Raw genomic sequence first — 21467 nt, forward strand, 5'->3', positions numbered from 1 at the left:
TTTATGGCTTACTTCAGTTGTGAAAGGAATCGGGCTATTTTATTATTTGTATTATTATTAGTTACTATTTTCTGTTTGGTCTCAAATGCATTAAGAAGGCAAGAAGCTCATCCACTAATTAACTTTTAATGAGACCCACCTGTTAATTCAAAAGCATTCCAGGTGACTACCTCATGAAGCTGGTTAAGGTAATGCCAATAGTGTGCAAAGTGTCGTCAAGGTAAATGCTGGCTACTTTGAAGAATGGAAACTATCAAACGTTTTGTTTTTTGTTTACCACATAATTCCATATGTTATTTCATAGTTCTGATGTCTTCAGGATTGTTCTACAATGTAGAAACTAGTTAAAATACAGGAAATTAAAAAAAACGATGAATGAGGTGGGGTGCACAAACTTTTGACTGGTACTGTAGATCTGGAGAAGAAATAATTGTAATGAAAAGCTTCCTCCAGAACCAGCAGAACCAGTTTTCTGTGTGAGTGAAGGAAAGAGATCATCAAGGTTCATGTGTCAGGAGTGAAACAGGTTACTGACAGAGTTACTGTTCACACCAGGAAGTTGATTAATTTCTGAGAAAGGCATGCTAAGCATTGTACATTTATTAAAAGTTGACAAGTCATGCTTTTTATCCATTATAGCTACATTTAATTCAACAAGCTATTTCCTGTTCTGACTTACGTTACAGCAGCCTCTATTTTTGTGAATTAGTACCGCTTGTCATCTCATCTCATTATCTCTAGCTGCTTTATCCTGTTCTACAGGGTCACAGGCAAGCTGGAGCCTATCCCAGCTGACTATGGGCGAAAGGCGGGGTTCACCCTGGACAAGTCGCCAGGTCATCACAGGGCTGACACATAGACACAGACAACCATTCACACTCACACCTACGCTCAATTTAGAGTCACCAGTTAACCTAACCTGCATGTCTTTGGACTGTGGGGGAAACCGGAGCACCCGGAAGAAACCCACGGCAGACACAGGGAGAACGTGCAAGCTCTGCACAGAAAGGCCCTCGTCGGCCACGGGGCTCGAACCCGGACCTTCTGGCTGTGAGGTGACAGCGCTAACCACTACACCACTGTGCCGCCACCGCTTGTCATGTTACCAAGAAATTGCAAAGAAGCGCAAACTCCTCTGTCATGAAGATGTCAGAAAAGTTACAGCTTTCCCTCTGACTCTTACAAAGTGCTAACACTGGAGACTCCTTCCACGAACTCATGATTAATACGTTAAAGGACAGATTTGTTCCTATATTCTGAAATCAACTCATAAATTATATGAATTGATTCTTTAGACTGAAAGAGGTTTTGTGTGTGTGTGTGTGTGTGTGTGTGTGTGTGTGTGTGTGTGTGTGTGTGTTGTTTTATTGCATGCAAGAGGTTAATAGTTATTTTGCATATACTGTATGTGCACATCCATCATCATGGTTATTGATGTCACTTCCTGCTCTCCAGGATGTGTGTATAGCTCATTTGCCTTCTCTTTTTTTAATCTTAATATATTCTCTTTCTCTGTTCTGTACCATTTTGCCGTGCTGTTACATAAGCCCCAAACTAACGACATTGTTTAGCAACTTATCACCTTCCTGTTGTTTCACATGCTCTAGATTGCAATCCAATAAAACTTCATTTTCCTCTCGCCTCTGGTTCACTCTGGTTTCGGCTAATTACAGCTGCGTACACGCTGCAACATTTTTCATGTTTTTAACAGAGTTTAATATGGCAGTGGCTCGGCAGATGATCCTGAACACATTTCATAATCAGTCTCATTATTAAAGCAGCTCATTCTGTGTAATCATCCTCGAAAAAACCATTAGGCCCGTGTTCTTAATTAAAATCATCCCTCTTCTCTTTCTGATGTTTGTTTCATGCCTACTCCTACACAGAATAAAAATATGGCGCTTGCGCCGTGGGGGGGGATCGAGAGAGAAAAGTGGCTGTGTGAAAATCTGTTGCAGATTTTTAGGGAGTCTTTAACAGACAAACAACACGTTGCTGAGAAGAAAAGAGCAAACTGAGATGCAGACTGATCTTGTGCTGCTCAGGATCGTTTCCAGCCAGGCTCCTGGATGGTTAATTTAGATCACGGAATAATGAGGAGATAAAAAAAGAAGTGAAAAGCCTATTTAATTGGATGAATATGATAATCACGGTCGTGATCCAGAGGCGAGGTCAGATCACAGGCACTCACACAAAACACGCCCAAAGTACTCAGAGTACTCAAATTCAAGAACCACAAAATGCACTCCTCAGAATGACTCCTTAAGGGTTCTTTGATTTCTAAAGCTAAAATAATTCAGTTATTCGTAATCCTCTGTGCTCAGGAAATGATCTCTTTTAAGGACAGTTTAGTTTTTGGAAGACTACAGAAACAAAATCAAATAAAATAGAAAATACGTAAGAAAAAGACAAGTGCTGGAAAAAAGGGCTGTTTCTTAAAATACATTCTTCTTTCTTTGCATTCTGATGCCCGCTTGATGGTCAATTCCAAACCGATTACACACAAAACTGTTGTCAGACTGTTAATCCTACGAGAAACAACAAAAACTGGTTTCATTCGTCATTTAAAAATCATTTTATAATAAAGTTCCTTTCAGTGCTCTGGTTAATGAAAATGTAGAAATCTGTAACACAGCTGAAGATCTGCTCATTTAATCCAAGCAACGTTAACAGTTTGTTCCGAATCTTATTAGAAGGAGACTAGCAAGAGTTACGGTAGCTAGCTTGCTTTAACTAGTGAGCTGTGGATTAGCATTAAGTGAACTGGAAGCTACTGTCATGAAAAGCGAGTAAACAGCTCCTCAAACCACATCAGGAACGTTCTTCATTCTCCTGAGTTTTGGTTTGTTCTTCGTCAGGAAGAATGTTCTTCATAAGAAGTTAGCGAGCAATAAGCTCTTGTGGCTAAGTTCACAAGGTGTAACTTAAGGGACATTTTATTAGCCATCAAAAGTGAAGCTCATAGCAGTTGGAATGATTAGCAAAGCATGATTGGTTTGTTAACTTTGATCAACAACCTTGAAAGAAGGTGTTTTTGGTTTGAGCAAATTATTAAAGATGGGAGTTCTGGGTAAAATTGATCAATAACTAGTTGAGAACAGGACCTCTGTTGAGAACTCATTTGAGAGAATTAGAAACTGCTTGAAAGAAAAAGGACTTTTAGTTAAACTCACTGGAGAACAGGATTTCTGCTGAGCACAGTTTGACAAGAAGGGGCTTCTGGGTAAAACTGGTGAAGATGACGTGATTTCTGGAAGACCTTCAGGTTAACGCTGGTTCAAAGGACAAGAGTTTTGGTTAAAATCAGTTTTTGAAGGTCATTCATATGATTCTCACTTGATACTCTCTCTCTCTCTCTCTCTCTCTCTCTCTGACATCACCATGTAAACAAATTCATAACTCATCTCTTTAAACTCCTAAAACTCATCACATGTTTATATCTGTCTCCTTCCCCAGGCGTACATCGTCCCGTCCAGCAGCGCTGTCAGCTCTCATCTGTGTCCATCACATGCATTTCATTAACAATGACTGGACCTTGACAAGCAGAACATAAAGAAAGAAGTGCCGAGAGGAAGGAAAGAGTGACATGTGAGCAGAGGATGGAGACAGGGTAATAAAAGGATGGGGGAGATCTAGAGAAGAGAAGAAGGGAGACAGAAACAGAGAAAGGAAAGATGTAAAAAGTACAATTTTGAAGCAAATTGAGAGAGAGAGAGAGAGAGAGAGAGAGAGAGAGAGAGTATGAGGAAGGATTGGAAAAACGAAAAGATAGATGATCATATGTGAGGGGAAATAGTAATAGGAAGGGATAGAAAAAAGGGGAGAGAGAGAGAGAGAGAGAGAGAGGGAGGGAATGAGGGAGTGAGTGTGTTTAGTCTGAGTGTTCATCAGTGCTGCAGGATCTTACAGCAGCGCAGCGTCTCTGCAGCAGGAGGACACACAGCCAAAAAAAGAGAAGAAGAAGAATCAGATATCTCAGTGAGAGCGCGCGGTGCACTCTGTGTGTGTGTGTGTGTGTGTGGTGTGTGACCTCCACCTTTTAATTTCATCCGCTCTATAATTCATCACCTGTTTCATCAGAGAGCAACTTCTCCTGCTCCAACTTTCCAACATGCTGATGCAAGCAAGGACAAGCAGCTTGAGGACGGATTGAGAGAGAGAGAGAGAGAGAGAGAGAGAGAGAGAGAGTGTGTGTGTGTGTGTGTGTGTGTAGGAGCTTAGAGTGCGTTTGGACATCACTGTTGCATCCGCATGGACTTTATGAAAGACTCAAATTGGTCAAAATAATTGATTTTTTATTATTTATTTAAAAAAAAAAAAAAAAATATATATATATATATATATATATATATATATATATATATATATATTATTGTTTAATGCACCGTGGGATGAAAACCTGCAGCCTGGTATCACTTCTATCAGGGGGATATTTCTGCAGCTTTTAGCTCCCACTCATCTGTGACGCCTCACTCACTCGCTCTCTCTCTCACACACACACACACACACACACACACACACACACACACACACACACTCTCTCTCTCTCTCCCTCTCTCCTTGCCTCCTTCCTCACCATGGCCGGATGTACCAGCCGCTGCAGACAGGGGGTTGTGAAGCTCTTCCAGTCCTTCCACAGACTCGTCTCAGGGACACTGGCGAAAGGTAAGAACTTAAGAAACTTGAAATGTTTTTTGTTTGTTTTTACTTAATTTTTGCATCTCATCTGCAGAGAAAACAGAAATCAAAAGGAAGGATGCATTGATTTTTAGAGGAAGTGTTTTTGTGCAGTGGATTGACAGGAACATTTTCCCATACTTTGCTTACTTCCTGTTTATTTTCTGAGTTTACAAGATTTACTCATGACATCTCATATCAGATGTCTCATATAAGTTCTTCCAGTGAGGAATAAAACCCTCAGTGTGTCGTGTTGTCCTAGTAAAATAATCAACAACAGTGAGGTGTGATGATGCGGAGTTCCTGTTATCACTCCGACTGTGATGATTTTCCTGAAATTTATTCCTCTGGTACCACAACAATTTGCATAGATTGCCAATTTTTTATTTATTGTTAACGAATAACAAATCATAGTTTTTATCTATTTACAGTTACAGCTGAGAAACAAGTTATTTCCTGTCCTCACTTACATTATAGAAGCTATAAACAGTCCATCCCATTCCACCGGTCTCTCTTTGTTCTCTCTCTTGAAGTTAATAAGACAAATAAATAAATAAACCGCAAAGTATAAACGCCTTTGTCCTGAAGATGAGGAAAACCTAAAGTCTTACTTACAGCTTTAACTCTAATTGTTAAAAAAATGTTTTTTTAACTTAAATTAAAAAAAAGCGCTGATACTGGAGACTCCTTCCATGCATGCTAAATAAACACCTTGTTATGCAACACAAAGCTTCACCGTATGAACAATCGTGCACATTTTTAAGTAAGTTGTTGCTATAGAAACTCTAACATATTAGAATGAGCAAGATGACAAGACACACCCACTTCACTGCATGACACACCCTTTTCAGTACATGACACACCTCCTGAGCTAACGTATGTGAACAGCCAGAGGTACTGGAAGAAGTTCCTAACCCTAATCCAACCCCAAACTCCAACCTTAACATGAGGTCTCGATAGCGGCTCTGTGAAGTGGGCGTGTCATGGAAAATTAATCAGCATCTTCTAAACCAATCAGAATCCAGAATTCAGCAGCACTGGGGGGGAAATATATTACCTGTATATCTGTGTGTGTGTGTGTGTGTGTGTGTGTGTGTGTGTGTGTGTGTGTGTGTGTGTTGATATATCTGTGCTGCAGCAGAACTGAATAATGCATTAGGTCGTTGCTCAGCATGTAGAAGTTTCTCACACTTTCACTGACAGACCAGAGTGTGTTTCTGGCGGCAACCAGAAAAGCTCATCATCACAGTCCCAAAGGCACAGCGAGAGCAGAGCTGGTCTTCATGAAACATCATCTGCAGACAGTCAGTGAGAAACGGGTTGGTGTTTGTTTTTCTCTTTAAAGAAAAGTACCGAACCTGGAGCACATTCATTACTCAGCTTCTATATGGTAAATGAGAGGCATTACACACTCGGCTGAAGGAGAAATAAGATCAGCACTAACTTTATCAACCAACCCTTTATCATGAAATCTTTCTCCAAATAACCCACACAACACAAATAAATCAAGACCTTCTGACCAACCAGAAGCCAGAATTCAACAAGACTGTGCTGTGAGACACTTGTGTGTTCAGGATCATCTCAGTGAAGCATGGTGGCGGTAGGATCTCAGACAGTGTAATTCTTCAGCTCTTGGTTGCTTCACTGACTTCCCTTCTTCTGTATTTATATAAATATATAACATACTGTATGAAGATGAATACAGGGAGAAACTGCTGAGTAGGACACAAAGGTTCGGACATTCAGAAGAAAAAGGTCTTCATGAGCTGTGTAAGCAAAAATATAGCTGAAACGTCAAGGTGAAAGAAGGTCCTTGCTTTCATCCAAAAGTCCTGTTTCTCAGGAATCATCACGTACAGTATTGTGTTACCAAAAAATACAAATTCAAAATGCACATAAATTGAAGTGCTCTGGCTTCTAAATAAGTCATGCTCATGAGAGTACTGATGCTCGCTTACTATCCAATTCATAAACCAGTGACTTAAAAAGTTCAAATCCTCCAGAACATTCCAGGGACTTCTCACAATGCAATAAACGAGCTCCTCATCAGGATAATAATAACTTTACTTTACGCTACTGTGATACGATGTAATTACTGACACGCTAATTAATCAACCTGACAATTAGGCGAACTAAAATCACAGGGTGAATAATTATCACTTACGTATGATTTAAGCATAACCACAGAACATACAATATTTATGTACATGTTTAATGAAATAGCATTAACGACATCCCTTTTTTTTTAGCATCGCTGGTTGTTGCCATGGCAACACGATGTCAGGAAAATGATGAAGAAAACGAGCTCATTTACACACTCGCACCTTTAAAACCCTGTGGAGCAAGTGTTATGTTTTAGCATAAACAACCACATCAGCTTGTTTCAACTCTTTCATTAAACGTGATGCCATTTTATTATTCACTGATTCATCACAAAGTATTGATTAATATTCTAAAACAGCAGCTTTGACAATAGTGCAGGTTTATACCAATTCGCTAACCTTATTATTGCATTATTGTTGTTTCTATAGTAACCGTAACTTGTATAATGTGCCACATTGATATGGTGATGTTTTCTGTAAATGGAACTTTTCTGGAAGGAGTCGCTGGTGTCGGCGCTTTGTAATGTATTTGTAGCTTATTCACATTGAGATAGAGAAAAAAAGAGACGCTGGCGAGAGAACGAGTTTTTCTAATGTCACTAATAAACATAACTAGCTTGTTTCATGAGCATTAAATGTAGCTATAAATGGATAAAAAGTTTGTTCATTAAAAATATTTGATATCTTTGGTAAATTGCTGTGGTGTAAAAGGAATAAAGCACTTCAGGATGTGCTGTTATAGAAAAATAATCTGCTTTGGGGTGATAAAATTCACTCTGCTTCATTACACCATACACCCGTTGATTATTTTCTTTACTGTTTTATTCCTGACACTGATTTCTTATCAGCAAACCAATGAAGCGCCAATGTGGTGCTCATACTTCTCAATATGGCACAAATTAAGCTAGCATTCGATGTTAAGTGTAACAGCATCTGGTTTGTAAGTTTCCATCACATCTGAGGAAAATTTCCTGATTTCCTGATCTCGCTGTCTGTTTTTAGCTATCAAAATGATCAGTTCAGTCAGTAGCTAGTTAACATTTGATGTCTGAATTTCCTTGTTGCCTAGCAACACAGTTCTCACAGCTTGTCTCTCACGTGTCATGTGTTCACCGTCCCGTGTTGAAATACCGATTTGCCGGCTGTGTGGGTGGAAATTGGCAGACGGATGGAGAGAAATCACAAGAATCCTCAGGGAATAAAAGCAAAAAATCCAACCCTGACCCCCCCTTTTCTCTTCATCCATCTCAAGCTACAGCAGCTCTATGTTTTCTCACTGGTGGTTTTTCTGCTTGGTGATGAAGAGCATAGTTGGTGCCAAATCGGTTTCAGCGATTGGTTATGTAAACGTAACAAGCAAAGACACCACGCTCACACCAACTCAGTGCTCTCAAACCTTCTCCCTCACTTCATCTCTCCATTTTACCCCGGCAGGGAAAAGTGTGTGACATGGAGAACTATGTGATGATGATGATGATGATGATGATGATGATGATGATGATGATGCATTAATATAAGGAACACATTTGTATCTCTTGAAACCTACAGACCAAAAATCCTCAGAATGATCAAAGTATATGATTTTATTGTTTGTAAGGAAAATTTCCTTTATTTTTTTCCAGAACCTGTAGGGATTTCATTCATTCATTTATGAAGTAAAGTAAAGGTGATGGTTATGCAGAGGTGAAACATAACCCTAAAAATTCAAAAATTAATCATAAAATTACAAATGATAACATTCTCTTCTAATATTTATCTAAGAATCTTGAACTTCAAAAAAGTGGTGTTTTCCTGGTCTGATTTTTATCTGATATTTATGACGTTTTCTGTAAGGAGATGTTTATGTAACGTTTATGGAAGGAGTCTTCAGTATCAGCACTTTGTAACAGCCAGAAGTAAAGCTGGAACTTTACGTTCTCCGAGACAGGAACGTGGTTTCTTGTTTCTCGGTGTAAACAGAGACACCGGTGATTGTTGGCAGTTGCTATAAAGGAAGTGAGAACCAGAACTAACTTTCGGAAGTTTCGTCGAGGTTCCACAATGTTAAACGTAACTATGAATGGAAAAAGTGTCTGATTAATTTACCTGTGTTTTAGCATCACAGTGAAAACATGAACTAAGACAGAAGGAAAGTGGCTCTGGGGGCTCACGGGAGCTGTACTGTGTGGGGTGTGATTTAAAATGTGCTGTTATTTGGCTTGTTCTTGTTTAGAACACGTGCACAGGTTGCTGTGGTAACCGTGGACAGCCCATCATTAACAACGATACTTTAATAGGTTTCTTTAACGGGGTGATAATGAGAGAGAGAGAGAGAGAGAGAGAGAGAGAGAGAGAGAGAGAGGTTAATTTATTCCTGTTGTGGGTGAGACAGTTGAGGGAAGAGCAAACACATTCTCTCTCTCCCTCCAGCAGACAGGGCCACTCACACCCACTGAAACAAACTTGGGTGCATTTCATTCAGTGTCACCTGAACACCACAGAGAGAGAGAGAGAGAGAGAGAGAGACCTGTCGTCTGAGTACCTCCAGCTGGATTGTGACGCTGATTAGGATTCCTTGCTTTTCCTGTGTGTGTGTGTGTGTACACTAATTTTAGATCAGATTGTAGCTGACAGTGCGTGTGTGTGTGTACTCTAATTTTAGATCAGATTGTAGCTGACAGTGTGTGTGTGTGTGTGTGTGTGTGTGTGTGTGTTCCCTCATGTAATTTTTAAAGCACTCCTCCCTCTTTATGTTATCCTCTTCCTCATCCAGGTTATTTTTATCTTCTGCATCTTCTCTCTCTCTCTCTCCTCCTGCTCTTCATTCATCTTTCTCTCCATTTCCCTTTCATTAATTTACATGAAATACATAATACAAATCACAATACAATAAAAAGTAAACAAAAAATAATGGTTTTTTTTCTGATAAAAAAATAACAGTAATAGTAACAAATATAGTCATTATAAAAACACTAGTGATTATTATAGCAAAAATAAAATTAATAATCCATCCATCCATCCATTATCTGTAGCCGCTTTATCCTGTTCTACAGGGTCGCAGGCAAGCTGGAGCCTATCCCAGCTGACTACGGGCGAAAGGCGGGGTACACCCTGGACAAGTCGCCAGGTCATCACAGGGCTGACACATAGACACAGACAACCATTCACACTCACATTCACACCTACGCTCAATTTAGAGTCACCAGTTAACCTAACCTGCATGTCTTTGGACTGTGGGGGAAACCGGAGCACCCGGAGGAAACCCACGCGGATATGGGGAGAACATGCAAACTCCACACAGAAAGGCCCTCGCCGGCCACAGGGCTCGAACCCGGACCTTCTTGCTGTGAGGCGACAGCGCTAACCACTACACCACCGTGCCGCTAAAATTAATAATATTAAGAACAAAAATAACAATAATCATAAAGTGTCTCAGTCTGATGATTCTGGGTTTCTGTCTGAGATGAAGCTCAAACACAGCAGGGATGGAGGAGGAAATCCAGTGATGTTGGGAAATGCTGCCCTCTGCTGGGTGGTAAAAGAGAGCAACTGGACTTGCTTGAAGATTCTTGAAGACGTTTCACCTCTCATCCGAAATGCTTCGAGGTGAAACATCTTCAAGAATCTTCAAGCAAGTCCAGTTACTCTCTTTTACCACCCACAGTTTACTATGACCTGGATGACTGAGAATCTTCACAGACATGCCTTCTGCTGGCTGTAGTTCAGAACATCAGCACTCAGGAATGTGTGAGTCCATGTTCCAGTATGAAATCTCCTTTTGTTCAACTTTACATCAAATTCTAACCTTTAAAAAAAAAACTATGAGGACATGAAGGACATTCTAAAGATTTACTTAAAATGTAGTTTTTATTTTAATAATTTATTTTCAATTTGTAACTTGGGTAAAAGTTTTGTATTTGTATTTTCAAAGTGACCTCAGCTGTGAGTGAATATTATGAGTGAAAATAAAGAAAGAAGAATCAGAGAACATATTTATCATGTAGGATGAGTTAAGTGAAAATTTTTATTATTTTTGGATTGTTTATTTGAAAAAGGGATTCTCCTCAGAAAAGAGGATAATTTTTCGGCATCCACTCATTCAGTGTAAGCATTCCAGTGTCTGGATTCTTTTAGATTTTTTACACCTGATTATGAGACACATGTGTCCTGGCTGCGACCCACCTTAAAGGTCATAGGCAAGGGTCGGAGGTGAAATGTAGAATATCAACTTTATTGTCTAGAAGAATGACCCAAAAAGCGAATTCAATCTTCCTGGTGTCTAATTTGCACCCTAAAATTGAATAAAATGGTTAAAATATACTGTTTTGCCCAATTTCTGAAGGTTTGTTTATATCTCACTTATGCGCACTTTTACCGCCGGAGGACCGTCATCGTGACGTCATTCAAGCCAAACACACCGGGAGCAGCTCTGTGTTTACTTGCGAACCGAGCACACATGTATGAACTTTGATCGTGAAAGATTGTGTAAAATGTCTGAAAGCGAGAGCGATTTTGAAGTAGGAACTCTCCAAATTGAATATTGAGAGGTGAAACCATATATGTATGAACCTATGGCCGTTGCGACGCAATCGGTGAATATGACTCACTGGTTTGAACGTACAGCCTCGGAATGGGACAGCAACTCGGCCGACTCTGATCGCGGTGACCCCGGACCTCAACAAGACTCGTGCCCAAATGATTTATCCTGGTAGTTATGATAAATTCCTACTTTCATCATAATACTAAATAAGAGCCCTTTTGAAGAATAATTAAACCGCCCTCCCTAGTGGATATAGGTAACGATTTACTGGACAGTGCGCCGGTAGGCCACATTAGCCTGCCGTCCGTGGTATTATACTATTTATAGCCGACTCTAAGTGAGGAGATATCCCTTTGTCTCATTTCCACAATGATTGTACAGGATCCCTCAGGATTCTTGACTTGTCAACTGCAAGCAAAGGTAAAAATGTTTCCCTCCAATCTTCTCCTTTTTGCTTGAGTGTTGCTGCTCCATTTCTTCTTTGACTGCTTGATTTTGTTTCACGCGCACAGTCCACTCTCTCCGCCTCGTCTCCTTTTTCAGAAAAAGCCAACCCTCTCGCTCCACCTCCTCTCCTTTTTTGGAAAAAGCCAACCTTCTCGCCCCGCCTCTTCTCTTTCAGAAAAAGCCAATCCACTCTCTCTGCCTCTTCTCCTCAGAAAAAGGTAAAAGCTTCTTCCTGAACTGGTCCCGTTGTTACAGTTCACTGCGCAACAATAAAGCATGGGGTTTTTTTCTTTGGAAATTCCCGAACGCACGTCTGCACTCAAGCTGGACGGCAATGCAAGTAAACGGAAGTGGACTCGACTCAAGCGGTTTGTTTGTCTTGAATGACATCATGCGCCGAGTGGTCACGAAAATCACCAAACAGAAATTTGCCGCAATCCATGCTAACTTATTTTAATTATTACTTATTAACAATATTTCTTGGGACCAGAAGAAAATTACAGAGCATTTTTTAACATATAAAGTTTCCAATGTGCATAAATTGAAAACCATTGCCTATCAGGCGCGGTTTCAAGGGGTGGCAAAAGGCGGCAGTTGCTACTGTAAAAATGTCTTGCCACCCCAGTTCCCCCCCCCCATTTTAAAAAGAATTATTTATTAAAACACATTTTTGAAATTCAATTATCTATCTACAGAGATACTAAGCCCTCATCTCATCTCTACCTACCGTTATTTACGTTATTTCACACCCCACCCCCGGAATTTTGAAATGGTTTCACCCAGAGAGAGACGTTCTGTTAGCATTACTAGCAAGTCAGCCTAGCTCGGGTTTTCGCCTGTGTGCTATTCAGTTTAGTGATATACTTAATTTGTTTCTTTTAGTTTTACGGAAATCGAGGATGAACACATCTGTATAAGTTTGAAGTCTTCAGTAAAGATCCGCAATCTAAACCATTCGCTATCTGTCTATTTTTTGATACATTGCTAGGGCAGAATAGTTCCATTCATTGCTTGAGAATATACTTTCAGAAAAGATGGTTTAGATGGTTGAATCCGTTTTCCTTGATGGTACAATAGCTCAATACATATTTGACAAGATGACGGGGTGAAAGTAAGCCGGTCCGGCGTACTACTAAAAGATTTGGCCGTACCGGAAAGAAAAATATACTGTCTCTGAAAAAAAAATACACTTTCAGCATAACAACACACCTGCTAACGTCAATTTACCAAAAGCAACACGTTTTCCTCAATATACATTGCATATACAGTAACTTGTTCTGACCTGTCTCTGAATTATGTCTGAAGTGAATTCCTTCCGTGTTTCACTCGACAGACAATGTGCGAGGTAGTGCACGGAGCCCACTGCTTAACCATCTTGCGCCAACGTGCGCAGCTGGTATCCAAAGTGTTTTAGTAGACAGAATGTCCAAAATGAAAAGTTAGTTTTCAACTGTTCAGCTAAAAAAAAGAATTTTATTAAAACGATTGTGTTGTTGAAATGATGTCTGCAATTTATTTATAATCAAAAACTGATACAGTTGGATGAAAGAGTGATAGTGTGATAAAAAAGTACTATACTAGTACTACTGAGTGATAAGAAGTCCTAGTGAATGCTTGATAAGTAGACAATAATAAATAATTAGGTGTATTTTTCAGTGCGCGCGCACTATGACTCAAAATAATAGTACCGGCAAGAAATAAAAGTTACTTTCACCCCTGCAAAATGACTTGATTGTGAGTCTTTCTTGAGCATAAGTAAAAATGATTTCTACGATTTGCATAAACTGCTGCATCGACAACCTATGCCTCCCTCCTGGAACCTATGCCCCTCCTTTGCCACCCTAAGGAAAAATCTCTGGAGCCGCCACTGTTGCCTATGACCTTTAAACGACCTGAACTCTATTATTCCTTTTCCTCGAGGCAGGTCGAGGACCTGTTTGGAGCCGGTGCCAAATCTCAAACCAGTTCTTCACTTTTCGAAAGCCAGAGAACCAGCTTTCGGTCAGGAAACCTGCACCAACTGTTTGTTGGTCTAGAACCAAGAACTATCTACGTCAGGAGCTGGGGGCGGGATTATCATGACCAACAAGACCAACTAAAACTTGGGTGATGTTTAAAAAAAACACAGCTAGTGTAGAGGCTAGTCTGACTCATCCAGGAGTCCGCCATTGTTGTTATTGTGCTGGTGCGAGCACTGCTGGGAAAACAGAGAAATGTACCATAAATGACGTGGTTCTATGGTTGCTCTCTCGCCACCAACTTAGAAAGTTCTTAGAACGTTCACAAGTTGAACAAACTCCAAACCGGCACCAAAACCTAGATTTGTAGGTAACTGACTGCCCTGATGGTTTCAATTGGTCTCACAATCGCACTTAGTTCAGCTCTAACATCATGAACGACGTCGGGTCAAAAAAGAAAAAGCGATTATTTTAAAACTGAACTGTACTCAGACTGCCTCACATGTTCATTCACAGCATTCACGTATGGCCCAGATCAAGAGGAAAAAAGTACAGAGTCTACTTAAACTGGTTTAAATGAGCCAAGTGTGAACACACCCGAACACTGCAGCATGGCTGATATAAACACCTCAACATGCCCGGATTAATCTCGAAAATGTACACAACTGTTTGCAGAAATTAAAATCAGGAATGAAGTAAGAAATGAAGAGAGCCTGAGTACGAGCCAAAACAGATGTTTAAAAAATAATTTGTTCCAATTCGATGTATTGATTATACAGGAAACTGGAAGCAAATCTGTTTGAGCAGAGTGTACAGGTCAGGAGGAGAGAGAGCTGAACAGACTATCGGACTAAAGCTCTGCTGCATCGCTCTATTTACAGAGAAATTAAATGATGTTTAAATCCCGGTAATGTCCGTAACCATCAACCAAAGTGTAAATAGAAGCTTAAACTAAAAAAAGTCAACTTGGATTATTGTTACAAAATAAATCTTGGCTGTTTTTTCCTGTAAGAGTGTTATGCAAAAAAAAAAAGTTGAAAGACTAGGTTTTGAAAAGTGATTATATAAATGACGGCTAAAAGAAGAGGCAGAGTGGAGAACAGTGGAAGATAAAAGAAAAAGAGGCATTGCAAGGGAGAGAGAGAAAGAGATAATTGTGATGGGTTCAAGGAAGACAGTTATGATGAACACAGTCAGAAACAGGTCAGAGAGAGAGAGAGAGAGAGAGAGAGAGAGAAAAGAGTGGGAGGAAAGAGAAACCAGCAGTACCAACACAGCTCCATCAGTGTGAGAGACACTCAGGATTCGAGTGAAGTTTGATCGCGTATCCAGGTGGAGATGGGTGTAATGTTCGGGACGTTCTCACTGCAGAGTGCTCAGGTGACCCGTTCTCACTGCAGGGCAGGTAAGAACACCTCAACCGCTTTATACCACTAACTGAAATTAATCCAGTTACATAAAATTCCTTATGGATAAATACATAGATATGTGACTATCATGACTGAACTGCGACATCAGTTACCTTTTAAGACTTAATCATTAGTGATTATAAATAAGAAACATAAATCAGGTGATGTTTTCTTTCTTCATGTTTGCACTTTTGACTGGTGCCATCTTTGAGTCGGATTTGACATGACGTTTAAAAAAAAACTCAAACGTGCTACAGAAAATCTGACCAATCCTACTACAGCTATTTTTACTGTGCCTACCGTCATATATTTTCTAACACACTTAATTGGTCATATTTCCACAAAAATGATCAAATTAGTCATTTAGGCCTCCTGAGTGGCAGAGTTCTAATCCTGACGCTGCCACAGACATCTGTGATCCAGAGTCCAAAGCCCCTTTCACATACGAACTCCGTTACTGTCCGAGGTAAAAACAACACCAATAGATAGAGAAGAAATTTTGATTCTCACTCAGTCTGTCATAACAGCAGGATTCTCCAGAAAATCTGAAGTAGCCAGCTAAAAAAAAGTAGTAGGTGGCTCCGGAATTTGTGTCGGTGAAGTAAATGCTAAGGGGGGTCTGGGGGCACGCCCACCCCCCATAAAATTTTGAAATGTACTTGTCTTTTGGTAGCTTCTGGTGCATTCTGAGCTAATAAATTACTAACTATTTCCTTGTAAAATACTTGCAAAATGTGTATGAAATTTCCCGACAGATGTGTGTGTGCTTGGCTTTCTCAGTTACCCTCTGTAGTACGCTGCCTGGCTCTGTAACATAACTACATATGCTACAGCGTGGTCACGTGGTCCAGCTCACCCAATCAGAGCATGAGAATCGATAAACAATTGTGGCATTGCTTCCGGTCATGCTGGACCTGAATCAAAGACAATTTCGTGGTGGAATAATTGGATTTGCAGCAAATTATGGGCAGTGGAGATTATATAAATCACTTGAACATTGTTTACCCAGTTTTTATTTCTTCTGGGATCGAGTAGCCGACGCAGACCGTCTGTGTACGGTAGGTGGAGAAAACCACTGGTCACCGGTGCAAGGGGACATCTTTGATAACAGTAAAGTAACAGTAAATATCATATAGAAGAAGAAGAACTTTATTCATCACATGTACACTTGTGAAATTCCTCTCTGCATTTAACCCATCTGAAGCAGTGAACACACACATGCACACACACGTGAGCAATGAGCACACACACATGCCCAGAGTAGTGGGCAGCCACGCTACAGTGCCCAGGGAGCAATTGGGTGTTAGGTGCCTCGTTCAAGGGCACCTGTATTCCTACCTGACTGTGTTTAACTTGATGCTATGGCATGTGAACCTCCGCAAGACGTATCCAACATGCGAGACTGTATCAAACCCGAGCTGAGACATTAACTAGTTACTTAGCAACATGGCACCAGTCGAGCTGCATCAAATCTCTGTTGAGAGAGTTCTCTTCCTGTTTCTGGACATTTGTTTTGTTCAAGAAAAAACTATTTATAACATTATTTCTGACAACGTCCATTGAATTTGCCACTAGAGTATTCAGATATGTATATGAGTATTCGGATGATGTAGGTGTCTGTAGTTCCGTCACAATATCATGATTTACATCACCAGTGGCAACATTACAACGAAACACGACACGTTAATCCAGTGTTTCCAATTCCCATTTGAGCTGTGGCAAAAGATTACCATTAATGTAATTAGGTTGGTGAACATTTTGACTTCGTTCTCATTTCTACACAATGCCATTACAGCATTATAGCGATGAATAAACAGTTTTCAGTGTGAGTACAAGAGAGCACAATTGGCTGATTTCTGGATGGGAGAGGCATTCTTTCTCTCCCCTGTCAGTCACAGTGACATGTGAACATCTGCAAACTCATGTATGTGGAAGAGGCTAGGTAGCGCTTTCTAGCTTTCTTTCCAGGTGTGTTATATTGCTCTGTGATGCTGCTCAGAGGAAAATGGGAAAAAAAGAATAACTGAAATATGAAGTTTCTCAAGAAAAATGTCCTAAGTGGTCCAGTGGTCCTTGAAGAGGAAGTCTTTTGTACCTTTAGAATGGATCTTCCACTTGGCAGAGAAATTTCTTATACCTTTCAGAAAAACGTGGCAGAATCCAATAAATGCCCAATGTTGATACTTTGACCATCAGAAAGAAAAAACATGCCTCCAAAAAATCTAATTATAAGAAATGGAGTCAAATTACAATAAGCATTTATCACGCTTTCCCAAGATGGACCTCTTTGGCTAACAGAGCTAACTCGACAAACATCTGAGAAATCCTTTTCGAGTGCAGTCATGCAACTAAAAAGCTTTTTTAACATTTTTTAACTAGCATGTGGTGCTCCAGGCTCCATCCATCCTTTTCTCTGTGGTTTAATAAACACATCTCATAACTGCGTCCTCCGAATGAATTAAGCTTGCAATTGGCCCCGAGCTGTTTTTTAATGAAAAGAGTCGAGAGAGAGAGAGAGAGAGAGAGAGCAGGGAGGAGGAGGGTGAAGGATGAGGCTGCAAGTTGATGATAAGAGAATAAAATATTGAAATATAAACGCGAGAGAGAGAGAGAGAGAGAGAGAGAGCGATACGGAGCGGAGGAGGAAGACGAGGATGAGTGGGAGGAAGAGGAAGGTAGTTGGCGCCGCTGTTGAACAGTGAGTCAGAAGGTGAGCAGAGAAACGAAGAGAAAGATGTGAAATTCTGGGATCGAGCCAAAAGCATTACAAGTTTCTGGGCAGCTAGACAGGAAGCTCATTTGACGTGTTGACTGAAATCCTCAGGGGTTCGTGCCTGTGTGTGTTCGCCTGGAGGAAACATATTGTCTCATCTCCATCTTGTGCAACACAATGGACCAGTGAAGATCCTGAATCTAAAGATTTGCACTGTAGCTAAAAGCCTGACCTGGAATGAAAGCAGACAGCTACGTTAGAATGGTGTAAACAAAATGACTAAATCATCACACACTCAACAGTTCTTATCTCCATAGCATCATTTGTATAAAACAAGTGTAATAAAATAATAATAATAATAATAATAATAATAATAATAATAATAGGAAGAAGAAGAATATACAAATAACATTAAATTATCACTTAGCTAAAATAGCTGGTGTGAACAAGGCGGCACGGTGGTGTAGTGGTTAGCACAGTTGCCTCACAGCAAGAAGGTTCTGGGTTCGAGCCCAACAGCCGGCGAGGGCCTTTCTGTGTGGAGTTTGCATGTTCTCCCCGTGTCTGCGTGGGTTTCCTCCGGGTGCTCCGGTTTCCCCCACAGTCCAAAGACATGCAGTTAGGTTGACGTGGGGCGGCCTTGAGCTGAGGTGCCCTTGAGCAAGGTACTGAACCCCTGACTGCTCCCCGGGCGCTCTGGTGTGGCTGCCCACTGCACTGAGTGTGTGCATGTGTTCACCGCTTCAGATGGGTTAAATGCAAAGGATGAATTTCACTGTGCTTGAAGTGTGCATGTGACAAATAAAGGTTTTCTTCTAATGCTAAACAACTATTATTAGCTTCAGCTAATGGCTATTTATTTGTAGCTGTATTTCAAATCTAACTGAACTGACTTTGTTGTTGCTAACATTTTCTTTAGCTAATGCTACATATAGTATAAAACTCTTATTTGTTAGCTTAGTATAACTAGCTGGCTAATTTCCATGGATAAGGTCCCTGTTCCTTATTCTGTTCCTCTCTTTAGTTGGTCTTTCTTTCTTTCTTTCTTTCTTTCTTTCTTTCTTTCTTTCTTTCTTTCTTTCTTTCTACTTTTTCCCTTCTCTATCTTTCTCACACACACACACACACACACACTTTCTTTTGCTTTCTCGCTGTGTCGATAAGTTTCTCTCTCGCTTTTGTTCTTTCTCTTCTTTCTTTTTTCACTTTTTTCCTTTCTATTTCTCTCTCAGTTTCTACAATTTCTCCAGCTCTATGTCTGTCTGTCTGTCTGTCTTGATAAACAATATCAAGACAGGTGGAAGGGTTAAATCTCTTTCTCCCTCTCCCTCTCTCTCTTTCATAACTAGCATAAAAATTGAGTCACAGCAGTCAACAACATGACTCACCACTGTGTGTGTGTGTGTGTGTGTGTGTGTACACCGAGGCAACATGTAGGAAGCAAAGTCAAGATAAAAATGATGACATTTTGTTTCTGTCAAACTTCTTCACACAGAGAGAGAGAGAGAGAGATGGATAAGGAAATAGAGAAAACAGAAAAACTAAAGAGGGGGAATGAAAGATGGAGAGGGAAAGAAGTAAAATCAAGAAGGGAAAGAAAAGAAAGGAGTTAAAGAAAGGGATGGAGGAGGAAGAAGAAGAAAGAAAAGAGGATGGGATGAACAGAAGGCATGAATGTGGTGGTAAAATGAGAAAGGAGGAAAGTAGGGAGAGATGGAGGGAACAAGAAAATAATGAGGAAAATAGGAAAAGGAAAAGAGATGAGAAATGACAGGAAGGAGAGGAGGAATAATAGAGTGAGGGGAAGACTGAAAGAGACAGAAAGAGAAATGAATAACAGAGGGGAAGGAAGAAAAAAGATAGAAAGGGGAAGATAGAAAATGAAAAGAGAGAGGAAGAGAAAGAGAGATAAGAGGAAGTGGGGAAGGGTCAGTGGTAAAGAGAGGAAGAGTAAATCATGAAGCAGGAACAGTGGAAAGAGAAAGGATGAAAAGGTGGAAAATGGAAAGAGAAACTGAAGGAAGGAGATGGAAGATGACCAGAAGAAGGAGAGATGAAGTGAGAGGAAGGATGGGGAAAAAGGAATGAGGGTTAAAGGAGATAAGGTGGGAAGACAGTGAAGAAGGGAGCGAGAGAAAAAGAGAGGGAGCAGCGAAATGAGGGAGGAGGGATGTGTGGGAGGAGCGTGAGACCCATTTGGGTTCTTCAGGAGAAGAATATTTGTCACCTCTCATTCATTCACAAGTGAGACAGAGACAGAGACAGACAGAAAGAAAGACACATACAGAGAGAGAGAGAGAGAGAGAGAGAGCACAGTGGATTATTTTTGAGGACGGTGCCAACATGGGAGCGGTGGTAGGCATGCTGACCATGCAGACCAAACAGAGACAGACCACCAGAGGTACCACACGCACACCCACACGCGTACACATGCACACACACACACACACACACTGTGATACACACGTGTATAGAATGATATAATAAATAGTACATGAGTACTGAGAGAGAGAGAGAGAGAGAGAGAGAGAGAGAGAGAAGATTCATTTTAGGGAACCGTATGCACTCATCATTGTTCCATCTTATATTTGTGTGTGTGTGTGTGTGTGTGTGTGTGTGTGTGTGTGTGTGTGTGTGTGTACGTGAGTGGACGGTTTAACACCGCTCACTCCCTGGCACTCTTAACATCCACATGCTCAGAGCCATGGTTGTCATGGTGATAGGTTTCTGAGGAGGGGAGTGTTAATAACAAGAGTGCAGGAACAGCATGGAACAAACACAACACAGTACAGCACACACACACACACACACACCTGCAGCAAGTCACACAGCAAGTGTTACAGATGTTAGTTACAGGCCGACATATTGATTCATTAAATCGCATAAAACCGGTTTAATCCTGATATGGAGCTGATTTAGCGTTTTGGGCTAATGAGAGAGATCTGATCAGGTTTTCAGAAAGGAAAGAGCCGGTTTATTTGAACTGAATATTGACTCCAAGCTCAGACACATGAACTTTAATCAGCTCCTGAATAAAAGACACAACTGAGAACAAACACATAATCGCTGTGATTATATTAAAGCAGCGGTCAGTGATGTTCAAGTCCGAGCTCTCCGACTCGAATGTACTAATACTTTGTGTGTGCGAAAGTATGAATACACTTGTCTAAGAAAAGACACACTGTGAAGGATGATGTCTCACTTGAGCAAAATCTGTTTTCCAGGTTTGCTTTAATGAGTATGGACAAACAGTCGGTATATAAGTTATCTTGCTAAAAGTGTAAAATAGTGGGCAGACCCAAGGAAGGAATGTAATATGATGATGACTGGTGTGATGCGTGAAGTGTTTTATTCCACTTTTACCACAGCATTTTGCCCAATGATCACAATTTTTTTAATTTATGAAAAAACAAAAGGTATTTTTTATCTGTTTATAGTTACACTTAAACATCTTTTGAAGCTGACAAGAAAAAAACAACTTATAACTCATGTTACTGAGAAAACGCAAAGAAGTGTCAACCCCTCTGCCCTGAAGATGTCAGAAAACTTCAGCTTAAAAACGTACAGCTTTACCTGTGACTGTTACTGGAGACTCCTTCACCATATCAGTGACTACACATTTAAAAAAAAAAACACTTTATG

General features: G+C 40.4%; 1 protein-coding gene across 4 annotated transcripts in view; it reads left to right on the plus strand.

Moving 5' to 3' along the window:
- Positions 1-4577: 4577 nt before the first annotated feature.
- kcnip1b (Kv channel interacting protein 1 b) overlaps positions 4578-21467 on the plus strand; it is a 31838-nt gene continuing 14948 nt past the window's right edge. For 2 of the 4 annotated variants that reach the window (XM_060909279.1, XM_060909280.1), the window contains exon 1: positions 20169-20226. In XM_060909279.1, coding sequence (XP_060765262.1) covers positions 20169-20226 — 58 coding nt within the window. Of the gene's footprint in view, positions 4666-15035; positions 15109-20168; positions 20227-21467 lie in introns of those variants that run through there. The other 2 variants (XM_060909278.1, XM_060909281.1) reach the window with 2 other exon arrangements.

This window comes from Neoarius graeffei, chromosome 25 (genome assembly GCF_027579695.1).
Source record: "Neoarius graeffei isolate fNeoGra1 chromosome 25, fNeoGra1.pri, whole genome shotgun sequence".
Lineage (NCBI taxonomy): Eukaryota > Metazoa > Chordata > Actinopteri > Siluriformes > Ariidae > Neoarius > Neoarius graeffei.